The sequence below is a fragment of the Papaver somniferum genome, chromosome 1 (assembly GCF_003573695.1).
Source record: "Papaver somniferum cultivar HN1 chromosome 1, ASM357369v1, whole genome shotgun sequence".
Lineage (NCBI taxonomy): Eukaryota > Viridiplantae > Streptophyta > Magnoliopsida > Ranunculales > Papaveraceae > Papaver > Papaver somniferum.
The window spans coordinates 99,453,325-99,466,633 of NC_039358.1; the positions used below are offsets into that span (position 1 = coordinate 99,453,325).

Below are 13,309 nucleotides of genomic sequence, written 5' to 3' on the forward strand. Positions count from 1 at the left end.
ATTTTCTATACATCCTGGGAAAATGTATCTTCCCCGACAGTTCCGGAAGCTTGGTCGACGTCAGGTACATGCAACTATTGGATCCCTTAGATAAGATGCATGAGTATTCTTGGGGTACTGCGGTGGTCGCCTTCTTGAATAATGAGTTGACAAAGGCTTCAAGGGCACTCACTGCGCAAGTTAACGGAAATATATGTCTCTTCCAGGTAATTTTATTGTCTAAATCATTTATATTTGCAAAATTCTAGTAAGATAAGATTCTTACTAAACTTTGTGTATGAGCACTTCCCTACTTTAGTGAAAGCCAACTCCGCGTCAGCTTATTGGAAATCCTAATGGAAGAAGTGTTCAACAAATCCATGATAGGCACCTAGTCACCGAAAATGCGATACTTGCTTTTTTAGCTCTCCAACCCCGGATTTTCAACGCTACCAACTTCAACTTGTCTATTGAACAATTTGTAAGTATGTTTGTGGTTTATTTTACGTGATCCATGTTGTTTGGTCTTCCTACTAAACACCACTAACAAAGTAAGTTTGTGTTTTTCTTTTGTAGCATGAAGTCGTCAAAGCGCGCTACTTGGAGGAAAATGGGGAAGCATTCGCATTCGATGCAAGCTATGAATTCATGGTCTCCAAAATCCCGGAGTATGCCCCGGACTTCATGCAGGCCGGAGATGACTGAGATTCCTCCAACGAAGATTGGTGGTTTTAGTGTAGGTTTTTTGGGTAGATCTCTATGTAAACCCTCACGAGACTATAACTCGTCCACTAGGGTCGCCTACGGGTTCAAAGGCTTGATGCACATGCTAAGTGCATTCGTTTTTCCGTCGACAAGGAGTTATATTTTATGTTTCAATCAATGTAGTAACCAAAATTGCATGAATAAAGTGGATTACATCTTCCCGTATTCTGTTTTCTGTTGGGTATAACTAAAGGTCGGCAAGGTTACATTGCGGACTTTTCAACAGCAGGCAATGTTCAAAATTATTTGCATGCCGACTATAAGTCAACCGACAATGTTAAAAAATTATTTGCATGCCGACTATAAGTCAGCCGACAATGTTAGAAATTATTTGCATGCCGACTATAAGATAGCCGACATTGTAGGAAATATTTACATGCCGATCGTAAGATTGCTGGCCCAAGATAGTCGACATATTCTTCATTCAAAGACCCTTCCGGCCTACAAATGGTCCACGTCTTCTTCATCCGCGGACCTTGCCGGCTACACTTAGTCGGCACCTTATTCAAACGTAGACCATACCGGCGAAACTTAGTCGACACCTTATTCAAACGTCGACCTTGCCGACCTTTCAATTTTTCAAAACCAAATTTTTTGATCGAAATCGAACTCATAAGACAGAGAAAAGGTTTAATCTCATAATTTCAAAATTTTAATCTAAACTCAATTAATTAACTTAATCAGATTTTTTAGTGTTAATTAAACAAGAATAATTAGCCATTTAGAAAATACAAGGTTAAGGAGGGCTTCTTTTACTTTAAAATGTCTTGGATTTTGTCTCATTAGGTATATCCCAATTAATCTGGGTATACCCCAATCAAGCCACGAAAAATATTGCTCCCTTCAAGAGTTCAGAGCATGCGAGTTTTGGCAATTTCTCTCTACATTATAACACGTGTTTTGCACGTGCACCACGAAAGTGTCTTACAGGGGAAAGGGCGTACTGTTGATTTCGTCCCGTATATATATCGGGACGGTAAGGAGATGTGGAGAGATTGAGATAATAAAAAAAACCTAGAGAGGAAACCCTAAACATCAAATCAAACGAGGAGACAGAATCTAACCTTAACCCTTTTTGTTTACATTCCCAAACCACAACAAGAAGAAGAAATCCCCTAATTTAATCTCGATTGAGAAAAGAAAAGAAGAAAAAAACCCTAAATTTAATTTTGTGTTATAAAGATGGGGAAAAAGAAGAAGAGAGCTTCAAAAGTATGGTGTTATTACTGTGAAAGAGAATTTGACGATGAAAAGATATTAGTACAACATCAAAAGGCTAGACATTTTAAATGCCATGTTTGTCATAAAAAGCTTTCAACAGCTGGTGGAATGTCTATTCATGTTCTTCAAGTTCATAAGGAATCTGTTACCAAGTAACGATCTTTAAACCCAAATTTCACTCTCATTATTTTTTTCTTGCCCCTACATTGTATACGTTGTGTAATTTTAAGCTATATTTGTTTGAATTCATGTCCGTCATATTATGGATTATCCTCTATATTACTCATGCATAAAAGAAAAATCTTTAGGTTTAAAGTCTTTGGAATTTGTGAATTACAAATTATCGAGCTCTTGTATTGTTCCATAGAATTGGTGTTTGAGGCTCTTAGAGTCTGTAGTTTTGGGTCTGAGGTGAGGCGGAGTTAGCAGGCCACCTACTAACTTGGTTGACACCTAGAAGAATTCCTAGGCTTAAATTATAAGCAGGTATCAGTTATACGTGTTACTGGTTTGGCATTGTTAAATTTTCTTAGATCGAAACAAAGAATGTTGAATACGAAACATTTTAACGTAGCACATGTGTACTGAATCCACTTTTCTGTATATCAGTTCTTACATATTCGCCTAACATATTAGGCCCTGGCATGATATACTAATGAAGGACTAGTTATAACATAGTTTGCAATTGGATAGATGACTGTGTTATACATAATTGATCTCGTAAAATCACCTCTGTTAAACAGTCTGGTCTATAAAGCAAGACTAATAATATTTTAAATCAGAAGGGGAGAAAAAGTGAATAACAGATGATCTTAGATTGGAAAAATTATCTCTTCTTCTGCATGTGGAAGCCCCTCTCCTCTTAATTTATCGGGTTATTATCTCTTGAGACGTCAATATCCAAGACTGTTGTTTTAGTTTAAAATCTGGTTCAGTTCTCGAGTAATATAAATTGCAAGTTTGTTTTGAGACATTGTTATAGGAGAATAGTTGCGTGATCAATTTCTTCAATTACATACCAATGCCACCACTAGAGGCAACCTGTTACTATGATCATAGGTTACTTGCATGGCGAAGTTAACACACACTAGTAAGCTTTACTATGCACTGGGGGAATATCGAAACTGTGTTTCAAGGAAGTTGAGACACACACATGAGAAAATGTTCGTGCAAAAAGTTCATGCCTGTTTGCACGTTTATTAGTTTTGAGGCTTATGGTAGATTTTGTCGGACCAGGCACAAAGAAATAAAATATATTTGGTCACATTGGTGGCTGATTAAAGTTCACATTGAATTGATGATACTTTTCAGGACAATATCCTTTTCAGTATGATTAATAGGCTTAGAAATTATTGGCTATGAAATTTTTATGCGCTTGCAACACTTTTGAACTTGAAGTATGTCTTTTGTTATTTTCTTCTCTATGGTAATAGGAAACTTATTTCTTCTGCAACCTTGTTTTAATTTTTTCTAATTCTACAAGGAACAATATTTGTCATTCAACTATTGTTTGACTGTTTGATTACTGTTACAGGGTACCTAATGCTAAACCTGATCGGGAATCAACTGAAATTGAGATATTTGGAATGCAAGGAATTCCTCCAGAAATTCTGGCAGCTCATTATGGAGAACAAGGTAAAGTGAATTTGTTCGATGTAGCTAGACTTTTGCTTCACTTTGTTTTATTAACAATGAATTCAAAATTTATTCTCTAAGTTCTAGCGTGCACACAACGTATTTGTGGATCTCAAGACCATTTTTTTGTAATTTAGGTGACATGTTGCTTTTGGCATTCCGTTCACTTCCATTAGTCTTCATGTGTCCACTTCCATTAGTCGTCATGTCTGTGAATTTGCGCTTGTTGCTTCAGTGGATTTGAAAACAGTTCTATACAATGTGATGTTACTATGACCAGATGCTGTTATTTAAGAAGTTGGGACTTGATATTGATGTTCAACCGTGAAAATAATTCAATGAGATGTAACTTTTTTTTTTGAAGCATGAATGAGATGAGATGTAACTGTACGCCACTATTTCATAATTGTGGCGTATTAATTATTAAAGTTGTCAAACTTGTTTATTGTTTTGTTTCGGGTGATATGAAGCTAATATCGGTTTGTCACATCCTTTTTTTCTTTTCCTTGTCAGATGAAGATGTCCCATCAAAGTTAGCTAAAGTGGAAACTCCACATTCCAATTATGGTGGTGGTATGGTGCCAGGTCCAGCTGGTATTGGGTTTCCTCCACAGTCGCATTTTGGTGCAATGCAGCCTATGTATACATCCTTAACACCCTTTTGCATGTTATATCATGTCTCTCTTCTCTCTTCTGATATGTGTTGCTTTTGCTGGTCGTGAAGAATTATTCTTTGGGATCCTTTTGACTGCACAAATGGGTAGTCTAAATCATGATCGTCTTTTAATCCTCTGTTAGCTTGGTTATTGGGGAAATGGCTAGAAAAAACTTTTTCCAATAGTTACTACATTCCTTCACATCATCTACACTGGATAAGGTCACGATAATGTTAATATGTTTGCTTAGAAATGGTTGTCTTCTAGGATCTTTTTCACTTAATTAGGAGCTAATTAGAAACTCTTTGATGTCTGTAATAATATGTACTCAAAATTCCCATAGAACTGGAGAACCCAATTACTTAATTATTATTCTCAAGGCTTTTGTTACAAGTGTTCATGAACTTCATACTAGTGGTCCGTGATTGGCTGATGTAGCATTTTGTGCTCGTGCAAAAGCAAACAAGAACCTCCTTTACAGTGAAACACATTTACCCCATTTCCATCTTTGTTGTTTATTTTAAATAGCTGTGAAACATATCTCATTAATAGTCTGATTTGTTTGCTGCAGTTACAACTCCGCAATGGCAGTGCCGCCTCCAGGTTGGCCGCTTCCTCCTCGTCCACAACCTTGGTTTCCACAGCAGCATCTACCACTAGTTTCAATGCCTCATATGCCACCTATGGGTTTAACACAAGTTCAGCAACCTTTATTTCCTATCCAGAACGTGAAACCCGCAATTCCACCACCACTTCATATTACTCCACCTGGACTTCCCTCACCAGCACCTTCTCAACCTGTCTCGCAACCCCTATTCCCTGTTAGTGGTAACAATATTGCTGCGTCAATTCAAAGCTCACCTTTTTCTACACCTGCCATTTCTGCTACAACTCCTTTAAGCTCTTCACTGGAACTTAGAAACTCAGTGGACATCTATTCCAGTGTGAATGCAAATAGCTACCGCGATCCGAACATCCAAGGTTTCTATATTTCTTTCTCCATGTATATTTCTTTCTCCATTAGCCATTACATAACTTATTTTAATGTTCATGTGTGTGGTCATTTGTTTTTTATTTGCTTCATGTGCTTAGTTTCTTCGCCCCATCATCTAGTTCTAATTTTATTGAAGAGATCTTACTATTCGGACTTATGAAATTTAAAACACTACATCTTGTATTAGCAAGCACATTAACGAAAACTTAACAGTTTCTTTGAGTCTTTGACAAACATAATTCTAGTTGTCGCTGTTCTTTTCCTTTTTGATTTCTTGTTGGTATTAACCATGTTAGCTTTTATTACTCTTTTCTGGGTAAGATTTATATTTCCTTATCTTTGTTTGTAGGTGGCCCTTTGATAAACTCGCATTCTTATGCTTCTGGTCCCAATACGAGTGGTCCTTCAATCGGCCCCCCTCCCGTAATCTCTAATAAAGCTCCTGCTACACAGCCTGCCACAAATGAGGTCTATTTAGTTTGGGATGATGAGGCGATGTCCATGGTTAGTTACACTGATTTCTGTGAATTGTACTGTTACATATTTATCTTCATATAGTTTAATGTATGAGCGGGAGGAGCAAGCTCACTTGTTGAGCTTCACATACTAGATCTTCTCTCCATTGCGTCATATCTTCAACTCTTTATTTCTTCTAATGGTTATTGTTTCACAGGAAGAAAGAAGAATGTCATTGGCGAAGTATCAGGTGCATGACGAAACTAGCCAGGTAAGTTGCAACTGCCCCCCTACTTTGGTTTTATTTGAACAGACCCTGAGTTGCATTGCTCATTCCAATTTTTGTATGCGGACATTATTTTGCTGCTTTTAGTTAGATAATAGATGTACTCCTATATATAGACCACCCTTGAATTTGCTTTGCTTAATTGAGAAGAGAAAAACACAAACAAAATTAGGTGCGAGGATTCTGTGAACCCACTAATTGAACATAATATTTTTGAGGCCTTTTTAAATCGAATCTCATGTTCTCGTTCTTGTTCCAACCATGTTGGGGGATGGGACATGCTGTTCTATTTTTTAACCACCACTTTCTCCAATTTGCAAGCTATTCATTCAACTGGTTTGTGGGCAGCCAAAGATTCAAGTAGGTATTTAATTTATCTTCTCAAGTAGTTAGTCTTTATAACTCTGACGAGTGTGCTCCAATTGACTCGAGGGTTCTTCAACCTGGCAGCTGAACGCGAACGTGATATGTATGTATTTTTGTTTATGTAAAAGTTATGTATGTTGGTACTCATTCTCTCTCCCCCTATGCTATGTTTTTGTTGCAATGAAGTATGGGGGGTTTGTGTGGAATGAGAATTTATGGCCAACGGGCTTTTTCCCATCCGGTAGCAATTCTTGTTATTATCTTTTATCACCGTGCAAATCATTCTCTGTCCCAGGTCAGCTTCATACCTATTTAGCGAACAAATTTGGTATCTCTTAAGACAGAATTTCTGATTGTCTTTTTTTCTTCCTGTAGGGCATGATTAGGTCCAATTTTTCTTCCTGATTTTTAGTGTTTTCCTTCTTTCACATTTCAGATGAACTCCATTGATGCAGCCATAGATAGAAGGATATCAGAAAGCAGGCTTGCTGGGCGAATGGCGTTTTGAGTGAAACATCAAATGGAATGTTAGAACTCAGAAGCCATGTTATCATCTCTGTCACTTGATCTCTTTTGCTTTCAAGGGAAGGGAAGTTCATAAAGACTCTTGAAACTTGCATGGAACACTTGATCTTTTTGCACTGTGTTTTTCTTGAAGAGAAAAAGAGGAAGATTCTTCAGTATACAGTAGACGTGAATAGAGTAAGCCAGCATTTTATTGTATTAAATGTTTTTTTTATTAGGATCTGTGTTCTTTTTATCGGGATAATGTTTCATAGAAATACCTTTTGGGTCTACTAAATGGTCAATCAAAAGTTTCAATTTTTTTTTTCTTTTTCGTCTTTTGATGCGATCACTGATTCACTATATGTTTGTGAGGTTAGGTGTCAATCCTGTCCGTAGCATAAAAGCTATACAATTGTAATCCTTTCCTGTTCTTGCTTCTGTTGTAGAGAGGCGGGAGAGCATAATTTATAATGCTGTTTTGTCCGGTTTATTATGCGTTCAGTTATTTAATTTCTTTGTATTATTAAATTTTCTGATATTTACTAACATAGTTGTGCATATAGTGGCTTACCCTATACCGTTAATAGCAACAATTAGATATAAATGGACAACCTCCAGTAAGATTTACTAACATAGTTGGTATCCCCGAGCCTGTACCTCTTAAGTTTGAAAATTGGGTATTTGCATTTGAGTTTTAAATCACCTGCAGATTTATGCCCGTGCTACGCGTCGGGCATTATTTTCTTTTAACCATATTTTCCACATTTGTTTGATTTGATGTGATGTGGCTTCGTCTTGCCCCGTGGTGCATTTTTGATTTGGTGTTGCTGGGCTTTGCTCCTCCCCGTCGCTTAGGATTTTTGATTTGCAGTAGCTCGGTTTCCCCTCGCCCGTCACTTTGGATTTTTGATTTGGTGTGGTTCAGCTTCGCCCCATCCAGTCCTGATGCATACTCAGGATTTTTGATTTGGTCCCCTTTGGTTTTTTGATTTGGTCACCGTTCAAATGAGTCAGCAAAAAGCAGCTCAGGTGGCTGGAAAGCTACCACTGAAATGAAGAGCGGATGGATGCATAGCTAGATGTCAGGTATGCACTGAGTTTTCTACAATTTTTCTTTTTTTTGGATGACTAATTTGATGTGAAGAATCTACATGCAAGTAATTGAGAACCAAAAGATGCATATAGCAATCAGAACACAATAATACAGTAATTAGGTACTTCATTTTAACTAAATAATTAAAGCAACATCGGATTAAAAACGAACACCAATTACTAAAAACGTCCTTTTTCAATTACCTTATCTGGAATGCCTTATGCGCAACTAGCCTAGAAATAGAATAGTCTTCCGCTAATGCAGTGTTATCTTAATTAGGGGCTTCTCATTCACTTGCGAGGCTAACTAATAATATTTTGTGACTAGCCAAACGGGTGGGCCGGGCCTGGCTTGTTAAACACGGGTCCAAGCTTGCGATTTTTCACGGGTCGTTATTTTTTCAATCAGAGCTTGTAGCGGGTAAAGCTTGCGGGTTAGCTTGTATCGGTGAGTCAAATCGTCAGAAACCGATTTTGACAGAGTTTCCTCTGTTCAATGGTCTATTTCCGGCCACATTCAGGCCCTCTAAAGCTCCTTCCATGCAACCTAACATTCATCTAATTCATTCACTGCAATCACACATTCAAGTCATTACACACTGCTACAATTTCTGCTTCAATAGCAACAACAACTTCAATGATTCTATTATCTAGGTAGAATTTACCATTGATTTCCCTCATTAACTGTATCTCTGCGAATTATCATGTCTCATACGTTATGATTTTCACTACCAACTAACAATTAATTTACATTCAAAAGAACCAGATCTTAATAATTATTTAACATCTATACAATGAAGAAAAATCTAATTACATCAAGAAAATTATTAATCCGCGATTCATCAGTTCATCAGTTAATTCGTAATTTTCCGATATCATAAATACCCATATAAAAAAAAGAACAAAAAGATCAAATCTTAAAAAAGATTAATCAATCTAATTTTTAAATTTACAAAAAAATAAGAGGTAAAAAACCCTTATATATGCAACATGAATCGATTAAATCTTAAAGATCAGATCTTAAGTATTAATCAATTTTATAGATGCAACATGAATCTATATTTTTGTTCAAATAAAAGAGGTAAAAACTCTGCTCGTATGGAAATTGAGAGATGAAGAAGACAGAGAAGTGGATGGCGGCGATGAGATGAATAAAAAGATGTGAAGTCAAGATTCTCTGTTTGCATATGTCGATCCTACACAATTTAATTGTAACTATGTAACTAGATTAACATAATAGTACATATATACAGTATGGTGATAGTACTGCTAGGTTGTAACCTGTAGGTGTTGGGATCGATTCTCCCTAGGTCCTGAATTTTTTGGTATAGACAGGTTAACGGGATGAGCCCGCTGGTTTTACGGGACAATTCGGATAATCCATTTTCCAACAAGCCAACCTTTTTCCAATCCTAATCCGACTTGTTTAGAAAACCAGCCAAGCCGGGCACGAGTTTTTATGTGCAGGTCCAGGCTAACCTGCGGATTTTGAGCTTGTTTGCCAGCTTTATTGAGAATTGCTTTATAGTCTTTTTTTTCCTCCGAAAAAAGGGTTTGAACCTCGTATATTAGAATTACGATCCTAGTTCACATAAACATGTGAATCCAATGTTGTTACATAGCTGATACAGTTATGGATGTAAAGACTGTGTAGTATGACCTTTAAACTCTCCCCTGTCCAAGAGTTCTTAATGAAATATTATTACAAAAAGTTGATATATTAGAAACATTGATATGAAATCTATTAATTAAAATAAAAGCATTAACTTTAAAATTTATGGAAGAGATTGCATTGTGTTGATCTTGTATCTTTGCTATCTTGCTTTGGATAACGTTCCATCAGCAACTTTATAGTGTTTTCAGAATCACCTCAAAAGACAATATTGTATCCACTCCAGTGACTTGCCCATTGGAAGGCAACTTCATCTCTTCTTTGTCTAGTTGTTCTCTTTTCACATAGTCTGCATATAATCCTCTTGTTGCAATGGTGCTACATATATGATCAGTTAGAGTCGGTCCAATTCTCGAGGAGTTGATAGGATCCAGCATTAACATTGACAAGGAAATATTAATTATTAAGCTCATAAAAGTTTTTGTATTTTCAATTATCTATTAAGAGTTTTCAGTACGTTATCGTTCATTATTTTTTTTGATGGAAAGGCAAATTGTATTAATCAAATAACAGAGTACAAGATTTATAATCTCAGTTTTATCAAAAATATTGGAAATAACACTAGATTTTAAGACTCTTTGTTGAATATTGGAAGACCTGTGCCTAAGATTCTTTATCCGAGCTTCTTTAGCAATGTAATCCGCTGCAGAGTTATATTTCCTGTTTATATACTTTACCTGGGCCTGTGGAAGATTTTTCAGTATTGAGATAGTATCTTGAATTGTATTATCTGCGTTCCAAGAAGAATCTTTACAAGTCTTGTTGATCGTTTCCGCCAGTGTTTTGCAGTCTGTTGCTATCTAGACACTAGATAATATATTTTCACTTAACCATGAGGCTGCTTTTAACAAGGCTTTTGATTCTGCATGAAAAGCTGAGGAGGCCCACTCCGATCTCGCTGCAATATGCATGAAAGATTCGTTGTCCACTGAGTAAAGTAGAAATGCATATCCCATCGTTGAATCTTCTTTTTTAAAAGCCGCATCAATAAATATTATCCAGTCCGACTTAATTAAGTCGGACCATTTTTCCTTGGGGATATTTCTTTCTTTGTTCCTCAAATGTTTTTGGATCTTTCCTTGAGAATTCTGGTGCAAGAATTTATTGATTTGCTCTATGAGGTGATTCGTATTTTGGTTGATTTTTTCGAAAACCACCGAACATCTGTACTTTCAAATGAACCAAGATATAGTTTCGATTTTATCAGACCATTGTAAGAATTCTTGATCCGTGATCCACTCATTTATCCAATTAACTATGGATTTCGAACCAATTCTCGTATTCACTGCTTCTAGAGAAAGACTAAACCAGATGGCTCTTGCAAATGGGCAAAACTGAAACAAGTGTTGTTCTGATTCTCGCTCCTGTGAATCGCACATTGGGCACTCTGTGTTTATGTCTGTATTATGAGCTCCAAGTCTTGAATTAGTTGGAAGGGCTTTTTGAGCTAATTTCCAGAAAAATAATTTGATTCTCGGAATTACTTGTATCTTCCATATTTTTTTTGCCATGGAAAGGTATTTAGGCTATTGTCTTCTTGGTTTTGATTTATAATAAAGTTATATACATTTTTTGCCGAGAATATTCCTGAAGGGTGATGTTGCCATCTGATTTTGTCTTGTTCTTGTCTTTTCGAAGAAATGGCTAGAATCTTAGCTTTTATATCTGGTTCAAAGTAGGTACCGATCTTGTCTTGATCCCAAGTATCTTCAGGAGTTACTAACTCATTTACCCTTTGCGGAACAAGATCTTGAATATTAATGGGTTTTTGAATAATATCTGTATTATGCACCCATTTGTCTTCCAAAATTTTTGTAGAAGCTCCGTTTTTTACTTGCCAGACAAAATTACCTTTAATGAGCTCCAGCCCCTTTTTTATGCTAGTCCAAATCCATGATAATTTAGAAGACCTAGAAAATTCCAGAGGATGAGAGTTTGGGAAGTATTTTTCTTTGAGAAGTTGAGCCCAAAGTTGATCTTAGTCTTAAATGAGACGACTGGCTAGTTTAGTAAGGAGAGCTATGTTAAATTGGTGTGGGTTCTTGATACCTAGGCCTCCTTGAGAAATAGGCTTGCATTTGCTGATCCAGGCCTTTATATAGCCTCCTTTGCTCTTGGTTTTATTTTTATTCCACCAAAAGTCCCTTTGGATTCTGTCTATTTGATCTAGCGTTTCTTTAGGAAGAGAGAGCACTTGCATCTGGTAAGTTGGAAATCCTTGAAGGATGGACTTTATTAGAACTGTTCTGCCAGCTTGAGAGAGTAACTTAGATTTTCAACTGTTTGAGGGTGAAAACCGTTTCTACTGATTTTGGTAAATTTGGGTGTGTGGATGAGAAACGAATCTAAACCCTAAACAATGCACTGCATGTGAGTACTTTTGATTCGAGAGATCAATCTGTACAATCCTGGCCTAAACCAAGAAATGGTCGTTCCAGGCTTGCTTCGGCACAAAGTGAAGGAGAAGGGTTGGTCTTAGGGAGGGAAGCGAAGAGAGCTTTGAGACCAGAATAGTTGATTCTGAAGGTGTGGTTGTTTATGACTTATATCTGAAAGTAGAACTGACTAGCAGAATGGAAAGCTACCAGGTGATTTCTAGATACCGTGTTGTTGCCGACCAAAACTTGTTGTCTGGTGGAAATAGGTGAAACCTATTTATACAAGTCGTAATAAAACGTACCCTGATCTCGCAGGAAGTGGAAACGATTGAGTGGTGGAAGATTGGAGTAACGTGTAACGTTAGAATTTATGCATCCATGATGAAGGAAACGTTTACACCATTACTTCTTTCCATTACTAACCGTCCTTCTTCATGACACTTTCTTGTAACGGGCGTATTGCACGCCGCACGCTGTAAACCGCCAGACCAATACCCTGATGAGTATCCCCCAGTTTGTGACATGTTTGATGTCTCGAGTGTTTTCGTGGAAAACGTGTAGCAGGTTGCTATGTGTGGAAAGTCAAAGTCAAGAGTCTTGCCGCAGGAAAATAGCATGTGATGCTGGTGCGTGTCGTAACCACAACAAATTAATCAATATATTTCCCACTAATTAACTGGTAATATAGCGGTAGTAAGGATCGTTCCCACAGAGAGCTGTGTAATTGATATGTTATTTGAGTCAGCAAAATAAAGTAAAAGACGATGGGGGGTTGGATTATGGAATAAAATGAATAAAAAGAAACAAATAAGAAAGGAAAGAGATGATCAAAGAATCCTTCGCCGTTACCAAGCGATAAATGAGTTAGTATACTTATCTATCTTTCATTAGAATCATTCATCACCAACCGTAGAACAGCAGCTAGCTCAGTGCTATCCCCAAAACTCCTTATACCACGGATACATAAGCTCTCCAATATCAGATTCTATCCAACTGAACCACCAAGTAGTAACTCACTCAAGGTGTAATCCGTTCGAACGCTTTAGGCTTTATGAATTAGGTTGATCCCAGTAGTTAAACTCTTAGCTCAAGGTCCACTTGCTGGTGTTATCTTCACTCGCAATTGCTCCACAAAATCCCTCTGCAAGGTCTCGCGATTTCTACTTGTGTATGAATTATTCGACGATTACTTATCTCCTAACCCAATACTAACAATAGAACAATCAATAGACTAATCTAGTATGCATCCCAAATCAATATAGTAATCACTCATAAACCCTAGATACTGTAAAGATAATCGAT

The 13,309-nt window shown here is 37.0% G+C and overlaps 1 protein-coding gene across 4 annotated transcripts; it reads left to right on the forward strand.

Annotated features, from left to right (window-relative positions):
• Positions 1-1,719: 1,719 nt before the first annotated feature.
• On the forward strand, positions 1,720-7,353 carry LOC113295138 (protein SUPPRESSOR OF FRI 4-like). Of its 4 annotated transcripts, none has more exons than XR_003332787.1 (7): positions 1,720-2,117; positions 3,500-3,600; positions 4,114-4,240; positions 4,828-5,259; positions 5,600-5,754; positions 5,924-5,977; positions 6,795-7,353. XR_003332787.1 is itself a non-coding variant. In XM_026543493.1 (7 exons), exons 1-7 carry the CDS (start codon positions 1,927-1,929, stop codon positions 6,864-6,866), a joined length of 1,110 nt encoding a protein of 369 aa, XP_026399278.1. In that variant the 5' UTR covers positions 1,721-1,926; the 3' UTR covers positions 6,867-7,353. The 4 variants fall into 4 exon arrangements, 3 of the variants coding, with proteins under 3 accessions (XP_026399273.1, XP_026399285.1, XP_026399278.1); XM_026543493.1 differs by having other exon boundaries at positions 1,721-2,117; positions 4,828-5,237; XM_026543488.1 differs by having other exon boundaries at positions 4,828-5,237; positions 5,924-7,353.
• Positions 7,354-13,309: the final 5,956 nt, after the last annotated feature.

Coding starts and splice junctions, on each gene's coding strand:
- LOC113295138 (XM_026543488.1), top strand. CDS start 1,927: ATGGGGAAAAAGAAGAAGAGAGCTTCAAAAGTATGGTGTTATTACTGT. Junction 2,118..3,499: donor CATAAGGAATCTGTTACCAA/GTAACGATCTTT, acceptor TTACTGTTACAG/GGTACCTAATGCTAAACCTG. Junction 3,601..4,113: donor AGCTCATTATGGAGAACAAG/GTAAAGTGAATT, acceptor TTTCCTTGTCAG/ATGAAGATGTCCCATCAAAG.